Genomic DNA, 19,149 nt, shown 5'->3' with positions numbered 1-19,149 from the left:
TGACCCATACTTCTTTGAAATGTTGGAGGGAATTGGAACACCAGGAGGAAACTCACACGGTCACAGAGAAAACATGCAAACTCCTTGCAGAAGCAGAATTCAACCCAGGTTACTGGCACTGTCATAACATTACGCCAACTGCCACACTACCATGCCACCCATCAAAGATCGCCACTATATGGGCCATACCGTCGTCTTGATGCTACCATCAGGCAGGAGATACAGAATCCTGAGGACCACACCTCAAGATTCAACAACAGCTTCTTCATTGCCATTAGGTTTTTGAACCCATCTGAAAATCTCTATCACGACCTCCAACAATTTTTCTTTTTTCTGTCTCACAACTTGCACCAATGCCATAATGTTTATTTTGTTGTGTAAGTTATTTATTATTTATGTTAATTTAATTTTATGTTATGCTTTGTTTGATGTGTTTGCAATGTACTGTGCTTCTGTTGCTAAAAGCTTATGATTAAGGTATTTATACCCCGGGTATATGTGCTTTTGACAATAAACTTAAACAAACCTCCAGATTTATGTGGTTTCTCTTCATTTAAATAAAAAAAATCTTCATCATTCTTTCTTCCAAAGTTTTGAAATTCAGCCCATTTTCAACAACATTTGCCCCAGGAGATTCCGTAATTGCCAGAAATATGGAGCAATGCACTCAAAGCTGGAGGAACTCAGTGGGTAAGGAAGTATCTATGGAAATGAATAAGCAGCCAACAGTTTGGGCCAAGACCCTGCATCAACACTTTGAGAAAGGCAGTAGAATCCAGAGTAAGAAGTTGGGAGGAGGGGAAGGAGTATAAGCTATTGCCATGATGAGGCCACTTTCAAGTTGGAGGAGCAGCACCTAATATTCTGTCTAAGTAGCCTCCAATCTGAAGGCATGAACATTGATTTCTGGTAGTTTCTCCCCTTCCCTTTTCTCTCTTTTTCCATTTCCCAATCTTACCCCTACTCTTCTCACCTGCCCATTACCTCCCTCTGTTTCCCACATTCCCTTTCTTTCATGGCCCGTTCTCCTATTAGATCCCTTTTTCTTCAGCCCTTCACCACTTCCATCTATCATTTACCAGCTTCTTACTTCATCTCCCCACCCCCAGCTACACCACCCACCCACCCACCTTTACCCTTACCTGATCTCACCTATTACCTGCCATCTTGTATTCCTCTCCTTCCTCCACCTTCATATTCTGTCTTCTTCCCCCTTCCTTCATTAAAATGAAAAACTAAAAGGGCTGAAGTGTTTCTGCCTGAAATGTTGACTGTTTATTCCCCTCCATGGATGCTGCCTGATCTGCTGAGTTCCTCCAGCATTTTGTGAGAGTTGCTCTGGATTTCTAGCATCTGCAGAATCTTTTGTGCTCATACTAAATCTGTTATGATGGTAATAATATTGAAAATTTATCTCTTTCAATCTTATTGATAATCTTTCCTGTGGGTACATGGCCAGAACTACAAACAATACTCCAAATTTGGCCTCACCAAGGTTTTGCACAACGTCATTCTTATCCTTTCTCCTTCAGCATAATAACATCTTTAGCTTCTTTGGTCCTCTATGTTTGCTCCATCCTTTCCTTGGAATCTTTCCCCCACATTTTATGTATTTTTGCTCGGAGCCATGAGCTACATCCTTCAGTTCTGGCCACAGCTTGTGTGTTGTGCGACTTGTCCATCCATTTGCCCAGCCAATAACCCTTCCCAGCTTCGTTGCTCACAACTCTGCTGATTCACATAGGCCAGTACAGAACAGGCCCTTCAGCCCTCATTGTCGTGCCGAGTTTATAACCTACTCTCAGATCAATCTGATCCTTCCTTCTGGTGGATTCCAATATTTTTAACCCAGGATTCTTTCAGAAGTTAGGAAAGAGGCACAAAGCCTGTTGCTTCATGATCATTTTAGTAAGTCTTAATAGAACAAAGAGAGTTGAAAAATGAACAGTGATACCGGTCTACTAAGTGAAGGGAGATAGAAGCAAAAAGAGAAAAACATAGTGCCCCTACACAGTCAGCTCTTTTGATACGACATAGATAAGACAAAATTCATTCAAATTTGCAGATAGAGTTAGCCAATCAAAAAGCCCCTATTTAAATACAGCACCAGAGAAGCTTCTCGGGCTTTCCAGAATCATACAAACGTAACCACCAGGGATGCACTGAACTACTGTGTATACACACTCTAGCCACTAGGAAGCATTCTGAGTATACTAGTAGATAAGAAATTTTATAAATACAAGCAGACAATTAATTGTTAAACCACAAAGAAAATAACAAATGGTTGGATCCGACATCTCCTACAGTGCCTTCTATTTTTCTAACATTGTATCTCCCATTTTTCTAACATTTTATCTCCTGTTTTTCTAACATTATTAACCATTTCTCCCATAGGAAAGTCTCTCTGTCCACTTAATCTATACCTTCTATCATCTAATACATCTCTATCAAGATATTTATCATCCTCCTTCACTTCAAAGAGAAACCCAGCATGCTCAACCTTTCCACATAAGACAAGCTCTAATCCAGGCAGCATCCTGGTAAAACTCCCCTGCAACCTCTCTAACACTTCCATATCCTTCCTATAATGAGGCAACCAGAACTGAACACAATATTCCAAATGTGGACTAACCAGGGTGTTATACAACAGCAAAATTACCTTGCAGCTCTTAACCTCAATCCCCTAACTAATAAAGACCAAGGCACCGTATGCTTTCTTAACCACTCTTACCAGGAACAACTGCGTGGAAAATATGCAGTTTTATATTTGTCGAAGAAATCCTATATTATGTCTGTCAGTTCTCTCAACTTTGCATAGATTTTGTCTTTAAAAACGCAGTTGGTATTGGTTTATTGTTGTTATGTGTAACAAGATACAGTAGAAAAACTCAAGTTTGCCACCCAAGAAGATCATCCAGCACACCAAGGTATTTTTTATTTATTTTATTTAGAGTTACGATACAGAACAGCCCTGCCTGGCCCAACAAGCTACACCACCCAGCAACCCATCTATTTAACCCTACTTAATCACAAAATTTACAATGACCAGTTAACCTACGGACTATTGTCTTTGGAATGTGAGAGGAAACCAGAATACCTGGAAGAAATCCATGTGTTCGTGGGAGAGCGTACAAACTTCTTGAAGACCACTGGTGTCAGAACTGAACTCTGATGGCTTGTGCTGTAATAATGTCACACTAATCATTATGCTACAGCAATGTCCTCTAGTAAAACAAAAAACAATGTAGAATTGTACAGTCCAGTTAGTCTGGGATTTTGGAACAATTTTAATTCTTCAGTGTTAATGTCTTTGAATATTTGGATTGATCATCCTATGTGGCTTATGGTTTTCTGCTTTCCTTCAGCGATCCCATTGAAACATGAATTATCCTATGAAGTCTTTGAAAAAGGGCAAGTCCGCTTTTGGCTTCAAGCTGAGCATGTATCAGCTGATGCTCAGTGCAAGTTCATTGTCAATGATCTGGAACTGAAAGACAGCAAGGTAACAGTTACATTGCATTTGTACAATATTTAGGAGAGACCGCAGCTATAGGATTGTCTAGGTTCCTACATTCTGTATAGATAACCTCCAATCTGATCTCTAGTCTGGCCCCTTACCTCTTCTCAGCACCTGCCTATCTCCTCCCACGGTACCTCTGCTCCTTCCCTTGTTACAATTGTCCACTCTTCTCTCTGATCCGATTCCTTCTTCTCCAGCCCTTTACCATTTCCATCCATCCTCCCCCAGTTTCTTTCTTCATCCTTCCTCCCCCACTCACATGACTTTATTTATTACCTTCTATCTTGTACACCTTATCCTCACCCCACCTTCTTATTTTGCCAACTTCCCCCTTCCTTTTCAGTTCTGATGAAGGGTCTTGGCCTGAAATCTTGAATGTTTATTCATTTTCATAGATGCTGCCTGTCCTGCTGAGTTATTCCAGCATTTTGTGCAGGTTGATCTGGAGGATTGTGCACAGATTTTGTTGCCTTGTTATAGAAAAGACATCACTAAGCTGGAAAGAGTGCAGAGAAGATTAATGATGGAGCGGTTGGCTAGGCTGGGTCTTTATTCACTATTTCCCATCCCTGCATTTTCTGTCACTAGTACCAGGACCTGACTATTCAACCGGCTGAGCCTGTTAGAACAGGTATGACTGGTACCTCCGCTTCAGCTTCCCAATTTACTTGATGTCTTCACTGAAGGAAGATTCAGTTGCCTGGCTTTCAAAGCTCGATTAGAACAGGTTCACCAGGATGCTGCCTGGATTAGACTATGATGTACAAGGAGATGCTGGACAAACTTGGGTGATTTTCACTGGAACATTGGATGCTGAGAGAAGATCTGATAAAAGTTCAAAAATTATGAGAAGCACAGACAACAGATGGCAGGTATTCTTTACCACAGGGTTTAAATATTGAATACTAGAGAGTATCCCATCCATCTAAGGTGAGGGAGGAAACTTCAAAGGAGACGTGTGGGGCAAATTTTCTTTTTGTACACAGACAATGGTAGATGTGTGGAATGTGTTGCTTGGGGTAGGTGGAAGAGGCAAATATGATAAAGGCATTTAAGATGTTCTTTCATAGGCACTTGAATATGTAGGGAATGGAGGGATATGGACCATGTGCAGGCAGAATGGATTAGTCAATTAGGCACCATTCCCCAGATTAGTTCACAACATCATGGAGAAAGGGTCCAATTGCCAATGTCTCCTTCAAACAAACTGAGACAGAGTTCGTTGAATTCTTGTCATGGAAAGGATCCCTTTCCTTGTCTCATCCAGTTTGAGCAAATGAGCAAGTAGATTCATGGCCTATAAAGACTTGTTAACCCAAATGTTCATCATATTAAGAAATTACACTTTATTTCCTTCAAGGAACACAAGATAACATTTGATAAATCTACTGGTATAATTGAGATGGTCATGGAACAGTTCACAAGTAAGAATGAAGGGACTTATACCATTCAAATTGAGGATGGGAAGGCCAAAAACCAGTCCTCACTGGTTCTAATTGGAGATGGTAAGTTGAGCAATGGACTTCACTTCTTTCCCACCTCGTGCCGGCAAGTTTGATGACCTGCTTTAATAGGAATTGTTTTTCTTCATAGCATTTAAGGCTGCTCTGGCAGAAGCAGAATTCCAAAGGAAAGAATTCCTGAGAAAACAAGGTAAGATTTTTTAAAATATGCTGCTTGTCCAGACAATGTGTCTACAAGGTTGTCCCTGTTGCAATCTTAACATTTTCTAGAATATCTTGCACTGTATAACCTGGGCTTTATTGAGGAGATCTTCTATCATTTCAAGGACAGCACAGGTTAATCTCTTATAACTGTAGGTTTGCAGATGACTCGAAGGTTCATGGAGTTGTGGATCATGAAGATTATCGTTGGTTACAACAGAATATTAACCGAATGTACAAATTATGGGGGTAGGCTTTGTGGGTTACTGCTGTTTAAACTGTTTGCTTGTTGCCCCAGGCCCCCACTTTGCAGAATAGTAACAGATGAAGTTCAATCCAGGAAAGTATGAAGTGATTCACTTCGGTACATCCAATATGAAGGCAGACTACAGGGTTAATGGAATGTTTCTTATCAGTGTGGAAGATCATAGGAATCACAGGGTCCATGTCGATGGATCCCTCAAAGTTGCCATGCAAGTCAATAGGGTTGTTAAGGAGTATGAGGTATTGGCCTTCATTAGTTGGGGGAAGATGTTAAAGAAACTCTCAGATAGGCACATGGATGACAGAAAAATGGAGAGCAACTGTATGAAGGAGGGAAGGATTAGATTTACCTTAGACTAAGTTAAATGTCAGTACAAATAATCGTAGGACATCAGGCCTGTACTGTGCTGTATGTAGTGGTAGTTAATAGTGTTTTTCTTATGCCACACAGTTGTTACATGGGAGAAGTTCACATACCGTACAAGCAGCACTATCAATAAAGTTCTGTTGAATATCCTGCAAGGCTGGCATCTTGGTGTGCTCTGCACTACCCCTCAATATCAAACAAAACACTGTAATGATCTGTGTTCTATGTACTGGGAAGCAAAGTTCCATAAACTTGGTGTCCAGGGTAACTAATGTCACTCTACGCAGCTCCAGGTTGTTGATTTTAAATTGGCTAATTTTCTTACCTCTTTTTAGAATCAACATCTCCATCCTTGCTCATCTTTACTAGCTTCAACTGGTATCGCATCACTGGGGTGGAGGAGTTATAGGTGTGGATTTTGCAGGTTGCTACTCTAAACTGTTTCTGTCTGTCGCCCAGGTCCCCATTTTGCAGAGTATATGCACTGGCATGTGACAGAGGAGTGTCAAGTTGAGTTGATGTGCAAGGTAAAAAATTCCCATTCTTATTCTTATATGTTGGTCTGTGTCCTCCTCAAGTGTCATGAAGAAGCCACACTCAGGATGGAGGAGCAGCACCTCATATTCTACCTAGGTACCCTCCATCCTGATGACATGGACATCAATTTCCCAAACTTCTGGTAATTTCTACCCCTCCCCTTCCCTCTTTTCCTATCCCACATTCTGGCTCCCCTCTGACCTTTTCTCTTTACATGCCTCTTACTTCCCTCTAGTACCTCTCCTCTTTCCCTTCCTCCCATGGTCTACTATGCTCTCATCAGGTTTCTTCTTCAGCCCTTTAACTATCACCTCTCAGCTTCTTCATCCTCCTACCTGCCCACTCACCTTCCTCCTCACCAGGTCTCATCAGTCACTGTCACACATTTCTCTCCCCACACCTTCCTATTCTCTCGTTTTCCCCTTTCCTTTCCAGTCCTGATGAATGTTCTAGGCTGGAAACACCAACTGTTTATTCCCCTCCAGAGATGCTGCCTAACCTGCTGAGTTCCTCCAGTGCTTTGTGTGTTATTACACAAAGTAAAAGATGTCGTTGATTGTTGGACAAGGGATGAAATAAACCAACCAAGATAGAGTGTGGTGAAAATGCACAGCATTGGTGATGGAAGCATGCAAGGTTCTGCTTGCACTTGAGCTGGCATCACTCCACAGCTCCAACCTGTACACACTTGTCTGAAATGTGACTCAGCAAGGTGGTAATCATGGTGTGAACAAAGGTTGCCTGGGTTGCCCAGTTAATGGGTTAATATCAGTCATGTTCTGGAATCCAGTCCATGCCAATGTCAGCAGCCCTGCAATCCTAGGTAACTGAGGATGTTAGGATAAATGCAAGTAGGTTTTAAGGGGAATCTGAGGGGGAACTTCTTCACTGAGGGGCTGTTGAATGAGCTGCCAGTGGAAGTGTTAGATGTGGGTTCAGTGGTAATATTTAAGAGAAGTTACATGGGAGAGGTATGGAGGGCTAAGGTCCAGTTGCAGGTTGATGGGACTAGGCAGAAAACCAGGCTAGCATGATCCAGATGGGCTGAAGGGTCTGCTTCTGTGTCGTAATGCTCTGTTATTCTAATGGGGAAACAGTCAGTCATCCAAGGTAGCTCAAAAGTGGAAAGGAGTAGAAGTTGAGTTTATTGCCATTTGTACAAATACAGGTGTGCACAGGTGCAATGAAAAACTTACCTGCAGCAACATCACAGGCACATAGTATCACATATGGACTATTAGACACAGGAGCAGGTATGCAGCATTCACAAAAAAGGGAATGTCATTTATACACAACTATATCAGAAGGAATACTAAGTCCATAGTAGTAAAGAATGTTGGTGGTTGTCTCCTGGCTGTTTGGATGACCATAAAGGAAAAATAATTTTGATGTTACCTGCAATTCTGTTGACCGCATTCTTTCTGTTCCTAGATGTGCTTTAACTTCACTAATGTGTTTTAGGTGGCAAACACGAAGAAAGAGACGGTGTTTGTTTGGTACAAGGATTCTGTGCCCGTTACTGTTGAAGAGCCGCCTAATTTCGAGACGGGAATGTGCAAGATGCCCATTCCAGAGGTAAACAGTGATTGTAGGTGATGTCTGTTAGATCTTGATCACCAAGAGGGCAAATGTTTTGTGATAATTGACCAAAATCAAATGTGAAAATGAATGGTGAAATCAAATCTTTTCAAACTTTGCCTTGTTTGGTCCAAAACTTTCTGAATGCATAGAACTATAACATGAACATTCACAAATCCGAGTGGACAGAACAATTGATCATAACACTGTGATATGGGAAAGCTTTATTCCTCTAACATTCAAGTTGTCTCTCTAATCTGCCCTGGGACCATCACGTAGATGCCATCTGAAAGAAGGCACAACAGCACCTCTACTTAGAAGTTTGTGCAGATCCAGCATCTCATCTTCTATAGATGAACAGTGGACAGTATACTGACGGGTTGCTTCATGGAATGGTGTAGAAACACCACCGGCCAGGAATTGAAAAGGTTCCTAGAAAGTGATAGATATGGCCCAGTCCATTACAGTAAAGCCCTCCCACAACTGAGCACATTTACAAGGAGCGCTGCCACGTTGAAGTGACATCCATCATCAAGGATCCCCACCATCTAGGCTGTGCCTTCTTCTCACTACTGCCAATTGGCTGGAGGTACAGAAGCCTTAGATCCTATACCACTAGGTTCAGGAACAATTTATCTTACAACCATCGGGTTCCTGAACTGCTCCGGATAACTTCACTCACCTCAAATCTGAACAGATTTCACAATCTACAGACTCACTTTCAAGGACTCTACAACTGATGATCTCAGTATTATATATTCTTTTATTTACATAATTTTCTTCTTTTGCACATTGGTTTATAGTCAGTCTTTCTTCATGTATAATGTTCATAACTATTGTACAATATTTCTTAATTTTCCCATCGATGCCTGTAGGCCTCTTTCATTGTTTTCTGTGAGGTGCACACATATGATTTGGTGGAGTAAAGATATGTGCTAATCATGTATTTCTTGCATACAATCCAGAATGAATTATGTAAACAAAGAATGCTTCACCAAACAATACATTTACACTAGCACTCAAATATGTAACGTATTGCTCTCTAGTCATTGTCTGTGTGTATGTATATACACACACACACACACACTGTATACTATGTAATACAACTACTCCATAGACATCCACAGCATAGTAAATTTCATATTGTCCCATTCAGGCCTAAAGAGTTAATCACTGTGGAGGATTTCTTACTGTTGCAGGATAACATCTTTTCTAAGAGGGGGCAGGGCAAGGGGCGGTCACTCAGCTTGGCAGGTGCGACTTATGGCTATGAAGCAATCTCATGTTCTGAGACCTCCTCCGTGGTGATTGCAGGAATTGACTCTGAGACTATAGGAAGTGGTTCTGACAGCTCTGGACACCTTTCTTCTTTAACAATGTACTCTACTCTCCTCAATTGACTGATGTGTCATCTCCAAATGACATCAGATGCAATCTCCACTATGTAGGAGAGTGTTTCAGTTCTGTCATTAATCTTTTCAAGTAGCCAACTTTTGATAATCTTTCTAGTCCCTCACCAGGACTGCATTGAACCTCTTTGTTTGAGAAGCCCTCAATTTGTCTCAACAGTTTGTCCTGCCAACTCCTTCTGAGACTGGGTTTGAGGAGATCCAAGCATCAACACAAAGGACGACCCAGGAACAGCATAGCTGGTGGGCTGTTGGTTGTGAAATGTGCTGCACTGCGATATACAAGGAGGAAATTGGCAAGCTTCTGATTCAGTGTAGAATGTTCTGCTGACGTTGCTCGCAGTGTATTCTTTAGACTCTGGACAAACCTTTCCACCAAGACGTTTGTAGCTGGCTGGTACAGTGTAGATGTAATTTGACTTATTCCATTCATTTTCAGAAATGACTTAAACTGTTCCACAACAAACTGTGGTCCATTGTCACTGACCAAGTGTTCTTGAACACCTGCAACCTCTCAAAACATCAGTGATGTACAAGGCTGTAATGGAGATTATTGGAAACACTTCTGTCCACTTTGTAGCTGCATCTGCTATGACCAAGAAATTTGTGCCCATGAATGGTCTGGCAAAATCCACATGAATCCTCTGCCTGTGAGTGCAAGCCATTCTCCAGGATGGAGAGGTGCTGCTCGTAATAAATTTTGGATGTGTTGGCATCCCGAAGAGTGCATGGCAAGCTGCTCGATTTGCTAAACTATCCCAGGTCACCAAAGTTTCAAGCCAACACTTACATTTTGACTATGGCTGGATGACCTGTATGTGTAGCTCCTTCAACACTTCAGCTCTCAGCCTGGATGGTACAACAACTTACAATCCCCACATAAGACAACTCCATCAAGGGCAAGTTCATTCCAGCGCTGGTAAAAATTGGGGCTTCTGCTGCACACGTCAGCCATTTTAGGTTGCCGTGTAAACCTAAGGCAGTGTGGGGTCTTTTCTAGTTTCCCTTTGGATTATCTCTGCCATAATATGGAGACTTTCATTTGTATTAGGGAGAATATGTCAAGAGGAGTGTCCTCTTTTGTAAGTTTTACAGGTATTTCCTTTTCCAAGGGTAAATAGGACAATCCATCAACACTTCCATGGTTATTTCTCCTCTTGAATTCGATCTTGTAATTGTATCCTCCAAGAAACAGAGCTCATCTCTGCATTCGTGCTGCTGCTCTTAGTGGAACACACTTCCTTGGATTGAAAATGGTTTAAAAAGGTTCATTTATCATCAAAGTATACAACTCAGAAATTCTTCTTCTTCAGGTAGCCACGCAATGACAAGAATGGTAGCATGATCAACCCCCAAAACCCTCCTCCCCACACAAAAAAAAAACAAACTAAAATGGAACAGGCACATCAACCCACAAATCCTCCTCCCTGGCACACAAAAAATCAAGTGAGAAACACAATATAAAAAAGTTTGGGAAAAAAAAATCACGTCCAAGTCCATGTCCAAAATGCAGAAACACTGGGCAACATCCTCTGGACTCAGCGGCAGGCCTTTCCTTCTCTGTAGCAGAGCGATCCCACCAGCAATCAAAAGGCAGGCAACCAGTGTGCACCTTCCACATTTGACTTGATGTTTCAATCTTCTTCATTGTTTTAATCGGCAAACAATGGAAGCTATAACCAGTGAATTTGAGTTGAACATTAGCTTGCATCCTATCCAGCAGCCTTCCTGCTGTGAGGTTTGCTCACACCACCTCTGGCTCCTAAAATCCTCTCGGAGACTGCAGAGCACTGAAATACCCAAATGATCTCCAAGCTACAAATCACAGGCTCCAACAACTCCAGAATCACATTTAAGATGAAAAATAAACATAAGAGACATAAAAGAAGTGAAATATCTGGTTTCATGATCTACCCAGAAGATGTGGACTGAAGAAATGTTACACCCAAGTGCCATCTTGACCATCTCGGTCAATAATAGCTGATGATGAGTAATGAGGGTAAACGCTCTCCCATACAGGTACAGGTTGAAATGTTCCACAGCCCAAACCAGACTTAAGGCCTCTCTGGCAATCTGTATGTAATTTTTCTCTGCAGCACTGTCTTGAGATTTTGGAAATATTCTGTGTCATCCTCAGCGGTAACAATGATATCATCGAAGTAACACTGAGTGCCTGGGCAACCTTATAGCACCTGGTCCATAGCTTTCTGCCAGAGTGCAGCTGCAGATGCCACTCCAAAAGTAAGCCTATTGTAGCAATGAAGTCCCTTATGAGTATTTATGGTGAAAAACACTTTGGACTCTGCTCCAATCTCCAACTATAGTTGAGTAAATGAGGCCTCTTTCAGTCAGGGTCGACCAAGGATGTTGCACCCTAGCTGTCTAGATACGCAAGCTGTTGCCCATGCAGCAAGCTCCCCCTCTCCATGCATCTGATGAACCTAAAGGAACAACAGAGGCCAATACAGTTTGGTCCCAGCAGTGTTGCAAGAGCTGCCAGTCAGCACTGAACTCAACATAGGGCTACTTTAGGGATGCCAGTTCTGGATTTTTCCCTTGGCGTTTTCTCCTGATGCCTTCCTCATGAGGGGTATAGCCACAAAGCAGCAGAAGTTTTAGATCAGAGTTTTCCTCCTTCTAGATGAACTGCCAACCATGGCTGACGAACCGCATCGACCCGAAGTGACTGGTTTTAAGCTGCCAGTACCTGCCTTTGCCCCTTCTCCAGTCAGACGAAACAGTTCCTCTGGGCTTAGTAGCTAAGCCACATGTGAAGGCCAGGAGCTGGACTTGGTTGTCAAGGGCTATTTGAGGCACACGCCATTGGAAGCATTTAATAGGTAGAAGACCTTGTCCCCATTACTCCTGGCTATAACAATCTTAAGGAGGTAAACCTCAGCTACATCTACTTTGCTGAAGTGTTTCACTCCAGAAAGGTTTGTAAATATATCCTCTATCCTGGGCAGAGGATATTGATCTATTTTCAGAACTGGGCCGATAGTGACCTTAAAATCATGACAGATCATGGCTGACTCATCCTGTGGCCACTGGAACCACTGCCATTCCCCATGGGCTCCTTCAGGCTCCATGCGATCTACTCACTGACTACTTTCTCACAGATGTTATAAGGAATCAGATGAGTTTTGTAAAACTTGGGTGTGGCATTTTAATTTAACACTAGTTTACCCTTGATATGTTTGAGTTTGCAATGCCATCCTTGAACACTGCTGTGCCCTCCTCTGGTACCCTCCTTAATTTGCTTTCACTTGACCTGTTTGCAGGGGATGTGGCATTTAAATGGTGGAAGGATCGTCAGTCAGGTTGTAGTTGTCTCAACCAATCACAGGCCCACATGCTGGGCCTCCTGTTTTTACCACATACAAGCCCAATGTGGCTTGTTGGTTGTTGTACTTCACTGTTATATATGTAATTCCCACAGGAGTTATCTTTTCTCCAGTTTAAGTTCTTAGTTGGACATTTGCAGGCTTTAGTTCAGTATCCTTGATTTTGTGGAATGACTGAAACAGCCAAGCCAGTGTCCAATTTCATTTTAATTAATTTTCTGTTCACTTCTGATGTAAACCATATTGCTTGTCTCTTGTTAGTTTTCACATTATAAATCTCAAGGCTACCCCATTCCTATCTCACTCTCATGATTATCAGAGTTTTCATCAACTACATATAGATTAGTGCTCTTTTTGAAACTGAGTTTTTTTTTTTTTACCTTTTTCTCTTCTCCATGTCCAATTTTGTTGCATTTTCTGCATGCTTAGCCTTTAAACTTGCATTGGTCTGGTGTTTGCAAGCCACTGCCACAAATGTATCACAATTTGTTTGGCCAGGCAGGTTTCTGTTTGGACATTGAAATTTTGTTCATGTTCAGTTTCAGTTTCATTCCTGATTGCAACTCAATTGTGTCTCTGGCTGCAGTTTCCATTGATACTGTGATTTCAGCTGTTCTGTTAATTGTCCATTGTGCTTCAGTTGGGAGTCATTCTGAATGCTTTCTTGAAGATTCCACAAACTAAACAATTTCTTCAATTCAGCTACACAGGCTGAAATGGACTCCCCTTCCATTTGATTCCTCTGATAAAACCTAAAGTTTTCTGCAATCAACAATGGCTTTGGTTCTAAATGTTCCTGCATTACATTCCCGATATCAGCAAAGCTATTTTTGACTGGTTTGCTTGGAGCAGTTAAACTTATAAGCAAACTGTATGTTTTTCCACTCATTGCACTCAGCAACACTGGCTATTTCACTTGCTTCAAAATATTGCTAAATTCCTTCGGTGTACATCATTCAGTTATCTATTGTGCAATCAAATGCATCCATCTTTCTGATATAACCAGCCATTTCTCCTTTATATCATTCATTACCCAGTGCTCAATGTTTATGAACCCATGGCAGTACTCGTTGCTTGTTAATTTCATCCATTTTCTGCCTTTTTTTAAAAACTGGAATGTCTCTCACCCCTTCTGAAAAAAATCATACTGCACTTCAATAGATAGGTCATTGTCTCAGGTTCATTTCTCAACTTCCTCATCACCACTGTTATGTTTTATAACTCCAGGAACTAATTGAAAGAATAAGCAGAGGAGCCAGGACACTTTAACTATGTAGTTTCTTTTTTAGTGAGGCGCTCACATGAGACATGGTGGTGTGATGACATATTCTATTCCTGTACTTCTTGCAAATAACCCATAATGAATTATGTAAATTATCAAAGAATGCTTAATCAAACAATATATTTACAATATTACTGAAATATTAAATACACTACGTAAGATGCAGCATAATTTTTTTGACTTTGACTAATTATTATGCATTGTTAGTTTAAGTAAAAATAGATTTTTAGATCCATGCAAGTGGTGACTGAGTCAGGAAATAATCAGACTGGAGTAATGCTAGTTAATGGAGTAGTTTGGTAGTTAATACCCCTGTTGATAGCTTTTTTCAGATGGTGTCGTGGAATGTGGAATAATGGATTACACGTGATATCGAGCCTACATGTTCTGATCTCATGATTGTGTTTATGTACTGGCACTCAGAAAAATCAGTTCCTTCATATTGTCTCCATTCCCCAGCCAACCCCCCCCCCCTCCCCTGGCCTCCATCAGTTCTCCTGGCAGAGTTGGGATGTTACAACAGAGCACTGTGTGTGGCCACTGCACTAGATGGTGCCAAGGTGGGAGAACGTTACCTACCATTGATAATGAAGTCATTTTTTATTCATTTAGTTCTCCAAGAAGGACATGGGTGAATACCAGATGACACTGAAGGATGAGAAAGGTCAAGATACCTCCGTACTGGAAGTGGCTGGGAAAGGTAGGACTTTTTCTGTCCATCCCCAGTCAGGGGCATTTGTCTGAGCCATGGGGGCTAGAACATTGTCCAATCACTGGGGTACAGAAGTGTGTGGGATTGGGATGGGAACAGACCTCTGAGATACCATGTGCGGGGCGGAAAGAGAGTGAGATCATCTCGGCACCCATGTGAACCACTGGGAACACCAGCCAGGGCGAATGCTGAAATCCAGAGCAACACACAGGCTCCTACAGGAATTCAGTGGTTCAGGCAGCATCTGTGGAGCTGAATGGATGCTCACAGTTCCATGTTTAAACCCCAGATGAAGGGACGAGACCATCCCAGGTCTGTGAAAGTCTGGAGATTGAGGCCAAGAGGTCAAATTCCCATGATCAGTGAGCCCTGGGGCTAATATCCAGTGGTCAGTGAGGTCTGAAGATTGGATTAAAGGTCAACATGAGGCCCAATATCTGTAAGTATGTGAATATGAGGCCAATGACTGTGGTTGGAAGCCCAGAGGCAGCCTGTTCTGGGGTTAGAGGCTGTTTGTGTATGACTGGGTGGAGGGGAAGGGCTTAAGTGTTATACTGCTGAGCATTCTGGGCATGTCATATACACAAAGAATTCTCAAGATGCTGGAAATCCAGAAGAACACGCACAAAATTCTGGAGGAACTCATTAGGTCAGGTGGCATCTATGGTGAGGAATAAAGAGTTGACATTTTGGTCTGAAATATTGCATAGATGCTGCCTGACCTAATGATTTCTTCCAGCATTTAGGGTGTGCCATTTTGGACATGCTATGTTGGTGACTGGAATATGTGGAAACACTTTTGGGCCTCCCCCAGTGCATCCTTGGTTGAGTTGGTTGTTAATGCAAATGATGTATTTCACTGTATGTTTTGATGTACTTGTGATTAAGAAATCTGAATCTGAAATGGATAGGTTTGTATACAGCTACATTAAATGTTCAGATCTGTAACCAATAGAAAAATATGTAATCCTCTCCCTCTTGCAGTGTACGAGGAGATTGTTCAGGAGATCAGCAGAATCAGTGGTAAGTGTTGCTATTTCCAACTTATTCTGTCAGAGAGTCCCACAGCCCTTTGGTCCATTAACTCAGTACCCACCGTCGACCACTCGCGCATCAATCTCAGTTTATTCTTCCCACGTTTCTATCAACTCCCCCAAGATTTTAGCTCTCACCTGTACGCTTGGATGGTTTACAGTGGCTGCTTGACTCACTGACCCTCCATGGTTGGAAACCCGAAGCCTACGATCCCGTTGTCAGGATCAAACCCGGGTCTCCGGAGTGGGAAGGCAGCGGCTCTACCCACTGTGCTGCACGGGTTGAGAAGCCCATTGGATGGGGCTTCTGGAAAGTGGGCAGACGTTTCTGCAAAGTCAGCCTGCAGCATTAAACAGAAGAGCACAACCAATGCAGAAGCAGGTCCTTCAACACATCTGGTCTGTGCCCAAATATTATTCTGCCTCGTCCCATCAACCCGCACCTGGACTATAGCCATCCATACCCCTCCCATCCAAACTTCTCTTAAATGTTGAAATCAAACAACTCACTACCATCTGAGCGAAGAAGCTCCCCCTCAGGTTTCCTGTAGCTATTTCACCTGCAGCCTTAGCCCATGACCTCAGGTCTAGTCTCACCCAACCTCAGTGGAAAATACCTGCTTGTATTTGCCCTATCTATACTCATAATTTTGTATACCGCTATGAAATCTCCCTTCATATTACTATGCTTTAGAGATTAAAGTCCTAACCTACTCAACCTTTCCCTATAACTAAGCACCTGAAGCTCTGGATATATCCTTGTAAATTTTCTCTGTACTCTTTCAATATTCCCTGTAAGTAGATGACCAGAACTTCACACAGTACTCCAAATTTGGCCTCACCAACATCTTATAGAACTTTGACATAACTTCCCAATTCCTGTACTCGATACTTTGATTGGCCAATGTGCCAAAAGCTTTCGTAAACACCCTATCTACTTGTGATGTGACTTACATGGAATTATGGATCTGTATGCAGACCCCTCTGTTCTACCACACTCCTCAGTGCCCTAACCGCTTGCTGTGCCTACTGAATATTTCAAAATGGGCTTATCGACAACACGTGTTGTGAAATTTTAGTCATATTTTTAACCTGGCATTAACTTCCTGTGAACTGAGGGAAATGATAGCATGCATCGTCAAACCAGTGCGTGGGGGGTACTAATTTAAGGTACGTTAACCTCTAGGGCTGTCTGCTTCTGAGCTGAAGATAAAGTGCACCCCAGAAGGAATAAGGATCTTGTCCTTCCTGAAGTACTACATGGAGGATATGAAGGTTTTCTGGTATCACAAGTACGTGCTTGGGAGCGGTAGATCACGTATGGGAAATAAATGCTGAATGTTCTGTGTTAGCATGCAAACTCGCCGTGACTGTCTGCTCACCAAGTGCAGTAATCTCTGAACAAGCAGTTTGGAGCTGAAATTTTGAGAAGCTGGAGGTCATCGAGAGTGATGCTGAGGATGTTCTACGAGTCTGTGGTGGCCAGTGCTATCGTGTTTGCTGTTGTGTGCTGAGGGTAGCAGACACCAACAGAATCAACAAACTCATTCGTAAGGCCAGTGATGTTGTGGGGATGGAACTGGACTCTCTCACGGTGGTGTCTGAAAAGAGGATGCTGTCTAAGTTGCATGCCATCTTGGTCAATGTCTCCCATCCACTAATAATGTACTGGTTGGGCACAGGAATACATTCAACCAGAGACGCAGCACAGAGCGTTATAGGAAGTCATTCCTGCCTGTGGCCATCAAACTTTACAACTCCTCCCTTGGAGGGTCAGACACCCTGAGCCAATAGGCTGGTCCTGGACTTATTTCATAATTTACTGGCATAATTTACATATTACTATTTAACTATTTATGGTTCTATTACTATTTATTATTTATGGTGCAACTGTAACGAAAACCAATTTCCCCCGGGATCAATAAAGTATGACTATGACTATCCAGCAGAGACACAGGTCCTTTGCCCAACCAGTCCATGACAACCACAGTGCCCATCCATCAAGTCTCAATTTCCTGTGTTCAGCCCTTATCCCACCAAGCACCTGGCCAAGTTCTTCTTCAATGACACTTTCGTACCTGCCTCAACCACCTCCCCTGGCAGCCTATTCCATAAAGTCACCACCCTCTGTCAAAAAGTTGCTCGTAAGGTCCCTTTTAAATCACACCCTAATTCTGGTCTCCCCTACCCTGAGAAAAAGACCTTTACCATCCACCTTATCTACGCCTTGCATAATTTTAAACATTCCTCTAAAGTTACCCTTCTTTGTCATACGTTCCAAAGAATAAAGACCTGGCTTCTCCCTATAACTCAGGCCTCTATTCCTGGCAACATCTTGGTACATCTTCTCTGCACTCCTTATAATTTAACCACATCTTTCCTATAACAGCACCCATTTCACTCAACAGTGGGCACACAAATCTGGAACCACAGGTTTTAAGTAATTGGTTGGAGGGGAGATGAGGAAAACTCTGTTGAACAAGAGGGTGGTGGGAATGTGGAACAGGCCTCCAGAGGAAGGTGTAGAGACGGGTACGACATTTAAAAGGTACTTGGATTGGAAATATTTGGAGTTACATGGGCAAATGGGGCTGGTGTTGAAAGGCAAGACAGTCAGTCTGGGTGAGTTGGCTGAAGGCCCTCTTTCCAGACTGTTGTTGTCAATGTTGTTGTCACTGTTTTCCTCCAGAGATTCGAAGATTGCTTCATCTGAAAAGATGAGAATTGGTGGAAGTAACGACCAGGTTTGGATGCAGGTCTGTGAACCCACGGAGAAAGACAAGGGCAAATACACCATGGAGATCTTTGACGGCAAAACCTCTTACAAACGGAACCTGGACCTGTCGGGAGAGGGTAAGGCATTGCTTGTGAATGTCCGTTGATGTGAGTGCTGGGTGTTCGCTCTGCCAGGTTAAGCCGATCTCCATAAACACAGGACATTCTGCAGATGCTGGACGAACTCAGCAGGTCAGACAGCATCTATGGAAATGAAAAAGCATTCAATGTTTCTGGCAGAGACCTTTCATCGGCCCGAATCGTCAACTGTTTATTACTCTCCATAGCTGCTGCCTGACCTGCTGAGTTCCTCCAGTAGTTTGTGTGTGTTACTCTGAGATTTTTGATGAAGTGACAAGGAAGATTGATGAAGGCAGACATGTGGATTTTAGAAAGGAGTTTGAGAAGGTTCCTTATGGGAGGCTCATCCAGAAGATGAAGGTGCATGGGATCCATGGTGAATCGGCCATTTGGATTCAGAACTGGCTTGCCCAAAGAAGACGGAGGGTAGTAATCGAAGGAATTTATTCTAGCTGGAGGTCTATGATTAGTGGTGTTCAACAGGGATCTGCTGCTTGTAAGGTTTATAAATGACCTGGAAGAAAATGTAGATGAGTAGGTTAGTAAGTCTGCAGATGATATAAAGATTGATGGTTTTGTGGA

At 42.4% G+C, this 19,149-nt stretch overlaps 1 protein-coding gene across 4 annotated transcripts in view; it reads left to right on the top strand.

Annotated features, from left to right (window-relative positions):
• myom2b (myomesin 2b) overlaps positions 1 to 19,149 on the top strand; it is a 147,300-nt gene that overhangs the window by 99,849 nt on the left and 28,302 nt on the right. For all 4 annotated transcript variants that reach the window (XM_072251126.1, XM_072251129.1, XM_072251128.1 and 1 more), the window contains 9 exons: positions 3,366 to 3,502; positions 4,881 to 5,025; positions 5,114 to 5,173; positions 6,275 to 6,342; positions 7,814 to 7,927; positions 14,578 to 14,665; positions 15,662 to 15,700; positions 16,898 to 17,003; positions 18,401 to 18,564. In XM_072251126.1, coding sequence (XP_072107227.1) covers positions 3,366 to 3,502; positions 4,881 to 5,025; positions 5,114 to 5,173; positions 6,275 to 6,342; positions 7,814 to 7,927; positions 14,578 to 14,665; positions 15,662 to 15,700; positions 16,898 to 17,003; positions 18,401 to 18,564 — 921 coding nt within the window. The remainder of the gene's footprint in view (positions 1 to 3,365; positions 3,503 to 4,880; positions 5,026 to 5,113; positions 5,174 to 6,274; positions 6,343 to 7,813; positions 7,928 to 14,577; positions 14,666 to 15,661; positions 15,701 to 16,897; positions 17,004 to 18,400; positions 18,565 to 19,149) is intronic.

The sequence above is a fragment of the Mobula birostris genome, chromosome 2 (genome assembly GCF_030028105.1).
Source record: "Mobula birostris isolate sMobBir1 chromosome 2, sMobBir1.hap1, whole genome shotgun sequence".
Lineage (NCBI taxonomy): Eukaryota > Metazoa > Chordata > Chondrichthyes > Myliobatiformes > Myliobatidae > Mobula > Mobula birostris.
The sequence above is the reverse complement of the archived record's forward strand: the minus strand, read 5'-3'. Positions and strand labels throughout refer to the sequence as shown.